Source organism: Cajanus cajan, chromosome 4 (assembly GCF_000230855.2).
Source record: "Cajanus cajan strain Asha chromosome 4, NIPB_CcT2T_4, whole genome shotgun sequence".
NCBI lineage: Eukaryota > Viridiplantae > Streptophyta > Magnoliopsida > Fabales > Fabaceae > Cajanus > Cajanus cajan.
Window position 1 is genome coordinate 4034298 of NC_138520.1, and position 16357 is coordinate 4050654.

A 16357-nucleotide genomic window follows, 5' to 3' on the forward strand; every position below is an offset into this window, starting at 1 on the left:
AAATGTGAATTGAGATGTGAAGATGATGAATGATTGATATATATATATATATATATATATATATATATATATATTATTAAATAATGAATTATGAGATTATATTGTGATGTGTTTGTATGTACTTTGCATATAGATATTTTATTTTCTCACCGTATAAACTGTGGATATTTTAGGTGAAGAAGATCCGGCTACGAGTGGCATCTAGAATGCCAACAGTTAAATTATGGGAATGCTCTGATAGTGTGACATCGGGGCAGAGGATTTCTAGGACAGAATATTTATATGGATTTGGTATTGTAATAAATGATTTTAAAATTGTAAACTCTTAAATTTCACCTTTCAAGTTTTATTTTTCAGTCATTCTCTTATATTGAAGAAAGAACATATTTGAAGTTTTATGTGAACCCTTTTACGAACCCTTTGAAAGTTTATTCTTCTTAATTAAATTATATTATATATGTGTTGGGTAGTAAGGGTGTCACATTTAAAACTTAAGAAAGAAAGTGAGATAGGTGACATTCCTCTAATGAGAAAGATTCTTGAGGTATTACCTATATATGTAACTAGTTTACCACTTGAGAGAGAGACTAAGTTTTCCATAGATTTAGTATTTAGTATTGCCCCTATATCCATAACCTTGTATTGGATGCCTTATATAGAGTTAGTTGAACTTAATAAGCAATTAGAGGAACTTATAGAGAAAAAAATCATTAGACCTAATATTCACCTTGGGAAATGCTTGTGTTGTTAGTGGAAAACAAAGAAATGAGTATGAGGTAGTGTACAAACTACCACCAACTCAATAAGGTAACCATTGAGAATAAGTATTTCTTGCCTAGGGTAGACGACCTTATGAACTAGTTAGTGGGAGCGTGTGTCTTTAGTAAGATAGATTTAAGATCAAGATAGCATTAAATTTGAGTGAAGTATGAGGATATTCTAAATACTACTTTTAGGACTTGCTAGATGTACTATGAGTATTTAGTGATGCCTTTTGGTTTGACTAATGCACCTGGTATCTTTATGGATTACATGAATAACATTTTTTATCCCTACCTTGATAGATTTGTAGTAATTTTTATAAATGTTATAATTCTAGTGTATTCTAAGAATAGGGAGGAACATACTAAGAAACTAGAGTACTATTGTAAACTCTTAAGGATAGACAACTCTTTGCCAAACTATCTATGTGTAAATTTTGGTGGAGTGAGGTTAATTTTCTGGGACATCATTTCTAGAGGAGGTATATCCGTAGATCCTTTTAAAATAGAAATTGTGCTTGAGTTGAAAGGGACTTAATTTGTTTTTGAGATTAAGAGTTTTTTTGGGATTAGTTGGTTACTATAGGAGGTTTATAGAAAAATTCTCTAGATCGGCTTTACCTTAACTAAGCTGACTAGGAAAAAACAACCCCTTCTGTGGGACTCTAGATGTGAGGAGAACTTCCAAGAGGATAAAAGGAGGTTAACTAATGCACCCATTGGAGTGTTACCTAACCCTAGAAAAACCTTTGTAGAATATTGTGATGCTTTTAAAATGGGTAGGAGGGGGTGTTTATGTAGAAATGTAAGATAATGGCTTATGCATCTAGGCAATTGAAGATCAATGACAAAACTACCCTCCCCATGACTTAGAGTTAGCGGTCATAGTCTTTGTCCTTAAGTTGTGGAGAAATTACCTTTATGGTTTAAAATTTGAGGTTTTTAGTGCCCAAAACAGCCTTAGATACCTATTTGACCAAAAAGAATTAAATGAGGCAAAGAAGGTGGTTATAACTTCTTGAGGATTATGAATTTAAGCTTAAGTATCACCAAAGTAAAGTCAACATAGTGGCTAACACCTGGAGTAGGAAATCCTTACAGATATCGTCCTTGATGATTAGGGAGTTTGACCTTTTGGAGGAATTTAAAGACCTTAGTCTAATGTGTGAATTGACCTCTAGTAGCGTTAAGTTACGAACCTTGCGAGTGACTAATAAATAAGTGGATGAAATTAGATAGGGCTAGAAAATAGACTGATTCCTATTATATCAAATGGAAAAGTTGAAGTTAGGAAAGTGACATTAGAGCGGGTTGTAACACCCCATTTTTTATAAAATATAATGTAAGTATTTTATTAATAATTTTAGGTATTTTTATTTTTATTATTTATTTTACTATTAATATTATGATATTTTGTGATAATTAAAAGCGTTGGTTTTAATGATTGTTTGTAATTATTTTTATATGAATATATTGTGAGGTTTTATAATTAAAGGTTATATTATTTAATTATTTATTATTAAGTAATAGAGAAGGAAATTAGTAACTAAGGTTAAGTGTTTTAACTCGAGAGTTAAAGAGAGATAATGGTTTTTAAAAAAGCAGTTTTCTATCAAACCTTTTACGCTTTCATTTTACATATGCATTTTAGAGCTCAGAGAATAGAACCAAGTAGGAAATCACCCTAGAATTGTGCGTTTGTTTTCTTCTGCTTACCAAAAAGGGGAGTGAGAAACCTCGCTCTAAGTATGAAATTGTATGTTGGATAGTGGGATTGGTCCCCAATCTTGTGTATGATGTATGCTTATGTATGAAGGGTTTCTCGTAATGTTTCTAATTTTCTCTCTGTTCTTCTTACTTATAATTAATGACATGAGTTGTTAGAATATATGATCAATTATATGTTTTGGGTTGTAATTGAATGATTCGAAGTTCTTGTGGGTTCCTATAGGATACCCTAAGGGAACTTGTCGTGATAATTTGTGAAACTATTGATTGATATATGTAAATTGAGTGGTTTGAAATGTTAATTGCATGTTATAGAGTAATTTTATCGATTGTATGTGTTTATCTGTGAAATTGAATGTGGGTAATTTGTAGTCGTTGAGGAGACGTGATTTTCACGAAGGAAGATCGCATTCTCGCTCAACGAGATGTGCAAGATCGCTTAGCGAGAAGCTTTAGGGATCTCAACTCGCTTAGCTAGATATTGGTTGCTCAGGAGGAAGCCCCAACTCACTCAACTAGATATTGGTCACTTAGTGAGAAGCCTCGGGCTCAACTTAGTCAACTAGATGATTGGTCACTTAGTGAGAATGCTCAACTCATTCAACTAGATGTCAGCTCACTCAACTAGATATGTCAGCTCATTCAACTAGATGTTGGTGGCTCAACTACATGTTGTTAGGTAGTGATTAATTGTTAATTAGTTGTTTTACCTTTGTTTAAAAATGCTATTAAGTAAGATTTTTATTTATATTTTATATATAAATGACTGATTTATTGATAATTTATTTTAAAAATATCAAATTTAATTCATAAATTGCAATAAATAAAAATTGAATTAGATAACAAGTTAAAAATCTCATTAAAAACCATGTAGTACAAGATAGTCATTTGAATTTCATATATAGGAGTTAATTTGTAATAAATAAATAGTTTGAGATATAAAATATATTTTAGATTTGTGATAAATAATTTATATTGTGAAACATAATTATTTTAATTCATTGATAATCATTTTCAAAAAAATATTAAAATCTATATTATTAATAAAGCATATACCCTTTTTTGAATATATAAATTTTGAATTAATTTACCTTTATAATTACTTCTAAATTAGTTTCTATTTTATTTATTTACTTGTATTTTAGCATGTGCAATGCACAGGTTAAATATTTATTATATATAATTAAAATTTATAATAAATTGTATATATAATTAAATATTGTATTTGGATATATAAATTATATTTAAAATTTATATAAATAAATGGTTTTAAACATATAATTTATATTTTAATTTTTTTTATAAATAATTTATATTTTGACATAATTTTATTTTTATTTATTAATTATTTATTTTAAAATATTAAAAATTAATTTTTAAATAATTATGATAAATAAAAATTAAGTTAGATAAAAAGTTAAAAAAACTATAAAAATTCTTTCATCGAAGAAAAGTTTATAAAGACTCTCTCACAAGATAGAGATGCTCTTACATAAGATAGAGCTAATTCTCTTTTATTTTTAATTGATTGTGACATTTGGTAGGTTTTAAATTTCTCAGTTCTCACACTTTAAATAATAACTCATTATTATTATTTTATTTTAGATAAAGAAGTAGGAGATGTTTTTTTCTTATAATAAATATAAAAAGTAATATATATATATATTAGAAAGATAAGAAGTTAAAAAAATGTTGAAATGGATATAAAAATGAACCAATAGATAATTTTTCAAATCATGAAGATCAAATATATATTTCATTTTAATTTTTAATTATTGCTTTGTAGATATTAAATCATTTTAATGTGAAAATATACAAGATAAATGCATGTTAGTACTATGAAGTTTAACCTTTCATGAGAGAAAAATATTTAAATAAGAATGAATGTGAGAGAGTGACTAAAATGAAGTGTATATAAAATAGAGAACTATTAAAATTTATACATTGAAAGTATTTTTTTTTTGGCTTGTTTCTTTATTTTAAATCTTAACATTTTTTTCAACACTTAACTTTACAATTCAATTTTGTCATAAATACGTTTTTTGTGACACCCATTCTATCTCAACATAAAATGCAATTAAAATGAGGAAAAAAATTCATTAATAACTTGAGTAAAACAAGTTCACACACACACTCACATATATGTCACCTCTAAACATCTAATCAAGGAAGAATAATTATAGAATATAAAGTTATAAACAGTGTCTAGACAAGGAAGAAATCATAAATCAGTTCGAAATAAAAACTCATTCTAATCCCATCGCCCCGATGTTACATTATCAGAACAAACTCATTACTTCAGTTCTTAGCACCTTGAGTGTCGACCTCATCACTTAAGTCATTATCTAAAACACACCACAATGAAAACAGGTGAAAAAGATAAACATTCATATACAAAACACAAGAAAAGAATTTCATCCAACATATAATCAACCCACATACAATTCACAATATTAACCAATCACGATAACATTATTAATTCATAAATCCATTAATTAATATCACCACAACCACATCACAATATAGCTCAGGCATCATACTTATGCTAATGTCAATGCATATGCAATGTAATATGTGACACCCTTACTACACTTAACACATATATTGTAATAATGTAAATAAAACTAACGAATAAATTTTTCAACGTTGGTAAAAGGGATTCACATCAAATCTTCATAATTGTTGTTCAATATCCAAAATAATTGAAAATAAAACCTAAGAGTTTACAAATTGTTTTCAAAATAATAAGTACAACTCCAAATACATATAAAAATCTATGTCCTATAAATCCTCTGCCCCGATGTCACAATATCAGAGCACACACACAACTCAACTATTGGCATTCTGGATGCCACTCATAGCCGGATCTTCCTCACCTAAAACATCTATAAATTGTACGGTGAGAAAAGAAAACATCTATATGTAAAACACACAAGGGAAAGCCACAATATAATCTCATCATAACTCATTACTTAATGAAATATTTACAATCATTTCTATATATCCTAATTCTATCAATCATGCATTATCTTCACATCACAATTCACAATTACACCAATCCATCACATCATATAATTTGTACTATGTTAAGCTCACACCACCCTTGTAGCATCTCGTGCCTAAGGTCGTGCCACGCCAACATAAATACTAATTGTCACTCATAAATCTTGCAATTAACACTATGTCATGCTCACGCCACCCTTGTAGCATTTCTTGCCCAAGGTCATGCCACATCGACATAGATGTTAATTACCTCACACATCCCACACTATGCCATGCTCATGCCACCCTGTAGCATCTCTTTCCCAAGGTCATACCACACCGACATGCATAAGTGTGAGGAACCACAATCACATTTCATTCATAATCATCACAAATCTTGCAATTAACGCTATGTCATGCTCACACCACCCCTATAACATCTCTTACACAAGGTCATGCCACGCCGACATTCATGTTAATTACCTCACACATCCCACACTGTGCCATGCTCACGCCACTCCTGTAGCATCTCTTGCCCAAGGTCGTGCCACATTGACATAAGTGTGAGGAAACACAATCATATCATATTCACATTCAACACATCTCATTTCATGCCAACATACTCACATCATAATTCATTGAACAATTAAGCCATAACATACCATTTTGCCACATCATGCTATCAATTCAATACTAAAATAGTAGATACAATATGTATGCATTTGTGCCAAGACATCACGCCACAGTCCATAACTCAATTTCACATCACATACACAATATAGATAAGTCCACACAAAACAATGGTTCACATACCCCTCAAGCAATTCACCATGAATCCACATATTATCATTATACATATATGAACTAACTCTACAACCTAGTATCATACTACTTTAAAAAACTTTTCAATTCACATGATAACACCTTAGAACATCAAACAACATGCGTCATCCCTTTGATAATTGTCAAAGAAAACAACATACAAAGAGTTATACTCATCCAAAGAAGCTCAAACCTATCTCAAAAGAAACATAAGAGGATAATCTACAACTCTTGTGAAGACATGAAATTCTAAAAAATATCATCTACTTAGCTAAAAATGTTAGAAACCGATACAAATATAATCCAAGCTGACAGCTTGACCCCTGCTCATTAAAATAGCCATATCTAGAGTTTTAGACATCATTTTTGAGTGATTCTAAATCCATTAAAAACCTAACACCCAAATATACAACTTTTATGAAGAACACAAAGCCTAAAAAATGTCTTTAAGGTCACTTCGCATGGTTGACAACACGAAACTAAATCTTTCGCGCATTGGAATGGAGACTGAACTTATAACTTGCATAACTCAATCAATTCTTGAAAGTTGAAAGTTGATTTGGTTAATCACACAGAAAGATACCACAAAAATACTGAAGTACGTCCATAAAGAAAAATCTCTCAATTACTGATCAATTCATATAATTAAGGGTGCTCATCAATCTATAAGAACCCTAACTTGTAGAGCACATCCCAATGAATCCAATTATCATCTAGATCATCAATTTTACCAAATAATATAACAATAACATTTATAAATCAATATAAAACCTTATTGAATAATCAATTTCATAGAATCTTAACTCAAATAGTAAAACTCCCAATTTTTTCAAAACCTAACTCACAGACATTTTTTTACAATTTCTTTCTCTCTCCCAGATCATCATTTTTACAAATTGTTTGCATATTAATAATCCTCAATACATGCAAAATTTAATGGGATCATCAATTTCTCACACAGAAATAATTATAAAATTACCTATAATCCTACGGGATTCCTCCTCTACCCAATTTTCTCATGAACTTTGCATACAAATAATCCCTTTTCTCCTGTACCTTGATAAATTGTAGTTGGGATCTAGTTGGTCTCCTCCTCTAGGTTCCCCTTGGTCTTCAGAGAGTGTAGAAGAAAAAGGAGTCAGAAGTGAAAAATGCCCTTTTGGGAGTGCTAGAGTGTGCTATTTATAGACATCATGAGTGATCAGAACGACCCGTTTCAGATCCGAAATGGCCTGTTCTGGACTCATTCGTCATGTGTAAAATTCGCATCTGGAACGGCCCGTTCTTAAACCAGAATGGCCCATTCTTGGGTTGATTTTAACTCATAACAGTCATGTTTGGAGCGGCCCATTCTTAAACTAGAACGGCCCGTTCCCAACTAGGGTTATAGGCCATTTTAGTAGTTTGAAACGACCCATTTCAGTTTGGGAACGGCCTGTTCTAGGCTACTAAAATTCAATATATTTAATAAAACTCATTTACTTAATTGAAATAATTATAAGAAAATAATTTCTATAAATATATAAATAAATAATAATAACTATTATATCAGTAGAAAATTTGAGATGTTACATAATCTCCTAAGAAGCATCAACTAAAAACGTTGCACAATGGACGAACTTCATCAATCTCCTCAAGCACCATCATGCATGGCCACATTGTTTACATCACATATGACCAATGTCACACTATTAATCACCACTTTTGGCTAATGTATAAATAATTCATCTCACACCGTTTACATCACTTGTGATCAATATCACATTATTAATCACCACTTTTGGCCAGTGTATAAAGATGCATCCCCTGTTAATCATCACTTATGGCTAGGGTAAATGTGTGTGCGACGTGTTCCAATGCTCATGCCATGTCACCTCACACTTTCATTCTTTCTATCCAAGCTAGTCCACAATTAATAATAAGTCACATCCAACCATATTCGTACATCAATTCATCTAGACACACACCATTCATACTCAATCATACAATAGCCATCCATGGACATCATACAACTCACAATCATCATCAAAATACAAATATTCATAGATTTCATTGGCCATTACCAAATTGGGCCCGACTTTAAGTCACAATAGAGAGCACACGCATAGCTTCATGCTTGATGCTAAGAACAAACAGACAACATCAAGTCTCTTTTGCGCTCGGCGTTAGAAATCACGCCCGACGCTAAGGAACCATAGAGAGTTCACCACATTATTACACCCAGCGTGATACATCTCACGCCTGACGTAATTATGTTTGGGCTTCACATTCATCGGTATAATTGCAAGCTCGGCACCAAGAACTCATGGCCGGCACCCAATGCATTTTCCAGAAATGCAATATGAACATAACATCACCAAAAACTCACAACCAATCATACAATCATCCTTTTACTAATTCAATCGGTCAGAAACACTTGTTTTCACACAAAAACACATCATACAACATTAATTCCATGAATTTTAATACCAATTATAGTATCCTCATTTCTCAAAAACCTTAACCCATAGAGACACTCCAATGAGTTCAACTATTCCCCAGATCATTAATTTTTAACAAATAATACAATAGACGCATTCATAAATTCAATATAGAACCTAATTGGATTATTAATTACATCATCAGAACAGAAATAGAAAACCTTATGAATTTAGGGAATTCTCACACTACTCATTCTTTCTTATAATCCCACACATGAATCACTCATTTCCCTCCATGTACCTTATTGTGTTGATAAGATTAGTTTGATGCTATCTGACATGATTTTGAGCACTTCTTCTCAGAGTTCCTTACTTCTCTTCCTTTTCTCTCTTAATTCTTTATAATACAAAATGAGGCAGATCTGTTAACTCTGTCTAATCCCTCTTTTAAAAGCCCACTAAATTGGGTCAACCCGATCCATTTCCCTTCTCCTATTAAATTAATTAAATAAATAAATATAGCAAAATAATTCCCCTATTGTAAAAATGAAGAATACTTTTGACTATAATATAATAGTATTAATATTATTATTTTAAAAAAATAGGATGTTACATTTTTAATTCTTTAAATTTAAGACAAATTTATTTTTAGTCTCTCAAATTTAAAACTATTTTCTTTTGTTCTTGTACTTGTTTTAGTCTCTTAGGTCACCAATAATATGTCTAAAAGTGACAAATTGAGACAGTTATGTAGCATCAACTAGATTTAGTGTCATATTTTCACTAATAAAGACACTAGTAAGTGAATTTAATTCAACTACATTAGAAAGAATCCCTAACAAAATTTGAGTATAATGACTAAAATAAAATTTTAAAATATTATAGGACTAAAAAGATCAATTTTATATTTGAAAGATTAAAAACATATTTAAGCCTTTAATTTTTTAACAAGATAACTTACTAATTAATTAACTAATTAAATTAAAAAATAATAAATAAATTAAATGAGTTAGTATTAATTTATATGTAAATATATTTTATTATTTTTAATTATATTTTAATGATCACTATTACGTATCTAAAAAGATAAATAGTCTCCAAATTTTAATTCCTCAATTTTAATCTTTCAATTTTATAAGATGTGTAATTTTGGCCCAACCATAAAATATTCACGTATTGGTCATTAAAATTATAATATTGATGTTGATTTGAATGGAATAAATAATGTGATAGTTAATATTTAATAATATTAAAATTAAGTTATACTTTTGCTTTCTATTTTTATCTTCATAAAATTGATGAAAAAAATTAAAATTAAAAAATTAATCTAATTTATATATTATAAAATATCAAGTTTTACATCTTTTATCTACTTTTACATAATAAGTAACTGGTACATTTTAACAGTGAATGAAAGAAAGTCATCACACTAGTAGCTTCGAACATTGAAAAATAATAACAGGCTCTTGCATTGCAAATGTCACTACTACACTAGAGGGATTGAAGGGTGAGAGAATAAGTTTCGATCAATGATTAACGTTTATTCAATTTTTTATATATTTAATAATTATATTAAAAAATTAAAGTATATTGATATATATATATATATATATATATATATATATATTATTTATTAATTTGCATCCTTATGTCTTATTAATTAAAACATTAATATTTTTTCAAAAACGTAACTACATATATATATATATATATATGAAAACATTTTTTTAATCATTATTGTTCATGAAATATGTTTATGTTAATTAAAATCAACCCCTAGATGTTAAATACAAAGAGATACTTATAATGACACATTATAGTGTGATTTGTGACGGTTATTTTGACAGTGAAAAACCGCCTCAAATGGAATTACCAGCATTAACCGCCGGATCGACAGTCACCAAAAACAATTTGTGGCGTATATTTTGTAAGAAAATTCAATCATTTTGTGGCAGTTTTAAACCGCCACAAAATGCATTTTCATGGGACGATTTAAAACGGCCACAAAATTCATTTGATAGTTTTTCCTCATCCAACATTTCTGGCAGTTTTAAATCACCACAAAATTTCATTTTTATTATATTAAAAAATAGATTGAAAATTATTTTAAAAGCACGCTCATATTATAAATTGAGAAATAATCATCTATATATTTTAGGTATTTATCAAATTATTGTTTAAAATTATTACTAACTATATTAATCATTTAAAATTAATAATGACTATATTATATTATTATTTAATTCAAGTAACTCTTAAATAACAATTTTACTAATTTTGATATAAAACCAAAAAGATGAATTTTGATAATGAATCATGTTTCCATGATTAATTTCGTCGTCCTAAATGCTCAAAGTAACATTTGAAACTCAAAAGAATTGGCTCATTTGCCATGGCAGTAATAAAACCAAGAATGGCAAGTCAAACCTGGAAAAGATGAATTATGAAACATGATTTATGATCAAGGTCAAACGGTCAAACCTAATATTTGCAATCAGCTTAAGGCTTTTTGAACATATTCTTTATCTAAATAAACCAACACTCACTAGTACACAATAAGTATTTTACGTCGATTATTTAGGGGTTTTTACGTCAGAAAAAGTTCTGACGTAGAAGAGGGAGATGTAAATTTACGTCGGGACGCGAAAACCGACGTAAATTTACGTCGGACATGCCAAGGTCCGACGTAAAAAGTCATAAAAAAATTTTAAAAAAAAAAAAAAAGAAAACAAGTGCAGCAGAACGGCCCGTTCTGCTTGATAAACCCAGGAGCAGGTTCTCCAAATCCGGACTTCATCTTTTAACTCTTCTAGCGCAGAGCTCCTTTCATCTCGGCCTAACCCAGTTGGATCCGTGGATGTCTCTGCTACTTGCTGACAGTCACTCTTCATCTTCTCCTCTTTTATCTGAGCTTGATTCTGTTGATTACAAAAAAAATCTTGAAACTGGTCATAAACATAACCTCATAGAAAAACAGATGGACGTATGGAACTAAGGCGAAGAAGAAACCAACGCGAAGAAGAAACCTCCGAAGAAGAAAAACAGAAGAAGAAACTTGAGGAGGCTTCAGAGGGATGAGGTGCAGAAGAAGAAACAACGCGCGGGAGAAAGAAATTTTTGAAACCTAGCCATGCGCGCACACCTTGTTTTAAGCAGGCTGTGGCTTATTTACGTCAGTCCCTTAAAGGTCCGACGTAAAAAAGTCATAAAAATTACGAAACGTGCCACCGCATTTTTATTACGTCGGGTGTTTGTATTTCCGACGTAAAATGGGTGACGTAATATCCTAATTTTCCACTAGTGACTCCATAAAGAAGCAATAAGTATCAGTTTCCATACCTTGTGAGGAATCATAAAACCAATGAAAAGGTTCCACAACATATAAAATGGAGCAGCAATGATCGACATTATGATTTGGTGTGACAGCCATTGTCATCATTCCATAGAAGGTAAAATATAGCATCGTAAAATACATGAAGAATAAGTACCAAATGAACCTATCAACAGTCCAGACAAAGGAAGCCATGGAATAGAATATTGTAGAGTATATCATAGCCTGTGCGAACACATAAGGGAACTCGATCACAACCTGCACATTGTAGGATAGCGAGTCAACTTATGGAAACTCGTTGTTTCCATGCACTAATTCAAAATGAATGTTATATCTAACAAAATACCTGAGCAAATGCAAATGATAAAGCCGAATACATCCCTGCAGCCCTTTCTCTATAAGAAACAAATCTTTCCACGGAAACAACAGGCTGAACAGCTGTGCCATTTGTTATACTAATGAAGAGGATTGCCGAATACATGGATCCCATGGCATTGAATAGATCTTGTTGCGTCTCCCTGCAAAAATACTAACATGGTTGGTACATAAAGCCTGATCGTTAGAAAACATAAAATACGTCAGCTAAATATAATTGTTAGAGAAGTAACCTCTAACATCCACGTAGCAGGGTTATATCCATATCTGATCTTTTGAACTCCTTCGATTGCCTACAGAGATATAGATATTATGAATAACATTCAACCATACCACATGATCAGTGAGAGCTAAGAGGGCATCAGCTGACCTCAAAATAACTGATAATTAGTTCACTAGATTTAGGACCAAGTGGACTAGCATAAATGAGCTCTCCTCCCCTTTTCATAAACAGAAGCTATAAAAGAAGTCGGGATTTCGTCAGACTAGCAAAGAGAAAGCAAGTGTTAAAAGAGAAATTCAAATAAAAAGATAATATATATATATGTGTGTGTATATGATGCTCTCTTTTAGAAACCACTGATCATTTCGAATTATAGACAGGATTAGGAAAGCTGAAATATACAAATAAAACAGCTACGAACATATATTACACGTACAAAAACAAAATAGAAAGGAAATACGGTATAGCAACTATATAGTGCATGCTTGGATGCCTAATAGGATAGCTCAAAAGTACTTTTAAACCTAACAACAAATTCTTCTTCATTTTATGCTTTGAACTTCAAAAATGTGTATTGGAATTCCAAAAGCCCTTTCTTAACTTTAACTTTTACCCAAAGATAGGCATATTAATATAATAATGTGAACTAAAAAGTAAAAAATTTGGTTGCTCCATCAGGGAGGATATGTTGCCCATTGATAAGTGCAACTTCAAATACCTATGCTTAAATGGAATGCTGGAAAAGTTCTCTCGTAAAGAGAATACCTCATCAAAGGATTCAAAAATGTCTATGCTAGGTTGATGGATCGTGCACACAATTGTCCGCCCAGTATTTACTATATTCCTCATAGTTCTCATCACAATAGCTGCGGCCCGGGCATCCAATCCAGAAGTGGGCTCATCCATGAAGACTATAGAAGGGTTGGAAACCAGTTCCACTGTTATAGTCAACCTTTTTCGTTGTTCAGTTGACAGACCATCAATTCCAGGTAGACCCACTAGTGCTCCACTTAACGGAGTGAGCTCCACAAGCTCCATTATCTCCTCAACAAAGGCCTAGCAATCAAAAGTGTGAAGTTATATATTTAATATTTTATTAAAAATTCAACCCATTGTAATGAGACTCCCACTTTGACCCAATCTCAAAGTGATTGCTGACAGACATCTTTTGGACTGTCTTCTGAATCTGACAAACAGAAAAATAAGCGGCAAAACTTGTACCAACCTTTCGATGAGATTTATTAGAATCCGGAGAAAGAACAATACAAGAAAGAACAAAGTTGGCTACTGCAACATAAGCATGACAGAACCATTCGCACCCAACTATGCCTAGTTTTAGGATTTTGTAGCCGACACTACTATTACTAAAACTGTCTCTATTCAAATGTTCCGGCACCTATTAGACACTACTATTTACTAATGATTATTGGTCTCTTTGTTCTATAGCAACGATATTATAATAGTGCATAAACAAAACAATTGGCATATTGGGTATGTATATATAAACCAACAATGATTACATTACCAAACAATCTAGCATAGAATTAATTGTAGTGATAGTTATTTATTGATAGAATTTCCAAAATAACATACCATTTGTGCATAGGCATTGATTAAAACATTATACATGGTTGAAGTTGACTTGAACTCTAGATTTCAAGACCTTCAATTAACTAACTATAAGTTTTCTCACCAGGAATAACCCCTGTTTTTGAATAAAATCCCTCCTCTTTAGGTTATGATGCAGCATTGAATAGTAGGGAGTGGCATGGCATGGCGTTAGGAATAGGATGCTTTTCAATTTCCCATGAAGAGCTTCTCTAGCAAGGTAGTTCATGACATCCTCAAGTCCTCTCTGTTAGAAAACAAAGAATATATTAAATATTTATTTTAGGTTCTTACAAAAGTTTTTTTGCTCAACTCTTGATATAAAAAGGATTGGAGATAATAATATATAAACACATCAAATCAGAACAAAACAATAACAAGAAAATTAATAATTTCTATATCCTAAATTGCAAGTGTATGCCGAACAAGAGTAACAAACCCAAACTTCAAAACGTAGCCAATCCGGCTCAACCCATTGCAAATTGGTGTATCAAACTACCAACCATGTGTCAAAGTTCCATTAACTCCATTAATAACACGTTCAAAACCCATGGCAAATCAGCCTTTGCTTGTACAAAGATCCAAATACGCTCATCAAAAATACCATTTCAATATAGATGGTGATACCACAGAATCAATTATGATAAACCATATCTCGCAACAAACGGGTCAACTTATCAAAATAAATTTAACTTCACAAAATTAAACAGTAAAATGTTGATACTATGGAATCAAGTCATGATAAACCATCGTCAAAACATAAATAGGAAAATTGAAAATCAAATGCTCAAACAACAAAACAAAATCTCTGATAGGAGTTGAAGGTTTACTTCAGAACCACTACAAACTAAAATGTAACTTCCCCGGAACAGATTTTACTTGAGAGGAATGAACCTGGATGAGTGAGTAGCACCAATACCAGGTCTTCCATGCTTAACGGGCTTGTATGAAATAGAGAACTCAGCCAGATAATGCCCAATCATCTCGGGTTTGATTTCAACCTGGTTAAAAGTCTTGCCATTGTATACTCCAATAATGCTACCAATCATCTCAGGCACAATGATCATGTTACGGAGGTGGGTGCGGACTGGTTCTGGCTTCTCACCTGGTGGAGCTACCCTTTTCTGTGACCAATCAAAAAGATTTATTAAACAAATAATTCAATTTAATTCCAGAAAATATACCTCACAATAAGAAAATATCAACAATCCATCAGAATACAGTTGCATTCAAATAAATAATAATCAGCAGATATGCACTCCTATACTATAAATTAAAACCTCAAATTTTATAGAGTGAAACTCTTACAAGCCCATTAGAGATTCTAACACTCTTTCCCCTTCATAAAAGGTGCATTTCACACACTATCCTGGCCATTGCTCTCAACTATATCAATTTACAATGCTTCAATCCAATCTTAATCCCAATACTCAATTTTCTTGACCTAATACCCACTTTAATTAATAAAGAATGTCCTACTAAAAACTAAATTATGCATTTTACTAATAAAACATATCACATAAAATCGTGTCCACACAAATCGACGTAGTACAATGATCATTTGAAGTATAATACAGAAATCAGTACAAGACCATAGCCCATAGGCGAAAAGAGGATAGAAAATAGTACCGCTTTGCGAAGCTTCTTAATAAAGGCCATGGGCTTTCTGTGAGACCTCTCTGGAACCTTCTGCGAGCGCGAGCACTGAAGAGCTTCACGAGTTCATCAGTGGACATGTCGAGAAGCGCGTCAAGATCGACGCCGCTGAACTGAACTTCTTGAACGTCCTCTTCTTGGGTTGGCCTCCTGCCGCGACATCGACCTCAACGTCTGAGAGCGAGTGAGGGACTGGGAGTAAGCGAGAGTGGGGGAGTGAGCGAGGGAACGAATAAATAATCTAAGAATAAGATTTTGATTTTTATTTTTATTCTTTTAAAAATATTAAAAAAAAATGGTTGTCACATAAAAAGGTATTTAAATATTGTGGCGGTTTTAAACCACTAAAAATGTCATTCTTTTGTGACAGTTAAAATAAATGCTAGAAATATAATATTTTGTGACGGATTTTTGAAATCGCCAGAAAAACCCCTACTAATTACCTAATTTT

The 16357-nt window shown here is 31.7% G+C and overlaps 2 protein-coding genes across 4 annotated transcripts; both read right to left on the reverse strand.

The window, feature by feature from the left end:
• Positions 1-11154: 11154 nt before the first annotated feature.
• Positions 11155-15284, reverse strand: LOC109806282 (ABC transporter G family member 32). Of its 3 annotated transcripts, none has more exons than XM_083073948.1 (7): positions 15145-15284; positions 14336-14497; positions 13408-13698; positions 12790-12876; positions 12653-12712; positions 12391-12573; positions 11155-12302 (listed from the first exon to the last, which is right to left on the reverse strand). In XM_083073948.1, the coding sequence occupies exons 2-7, from the start codon at positions 14477-14479 to the stop codon at positions 12000-12002; spliced, it is 1068 nt and encodes a 355-aa protein (XP_082930074.1). In that variant the 5' UTR covers positions 14480-14497; positions 15145-15284; the 3' UTR covers positions 11155-11999. The 3 variants fall into 3 exon arrangements, with proteins under 3 accessions (XP_082930074.1, XP_082930076.1, XP_082930075.1); XM_083073950.1 differs by having other exon boundaries at positions 15130-15267; XM_083073949.1 differs by lacking the exon at positions 15145-15284 and having other exon boundaries at positions 14336-15069.
• On the reverse strand, positions 14953-16128 carry LOC109792781 (small ribosomal subunit protein uS19-like). The gene is given in 3 exon segments (XM_020352210.3): positions 14953-15374; positions 15880-15920; positions 15923-16128. Coding segments are annotated over 3 exon segments (354 nt in total). The 5' UTR covers positions 15987-16128; the 3' UTR covers positions 14953-15125.
• Between the last annotated feature and the right edge of the window lie 229 nt (positions 16129-16357).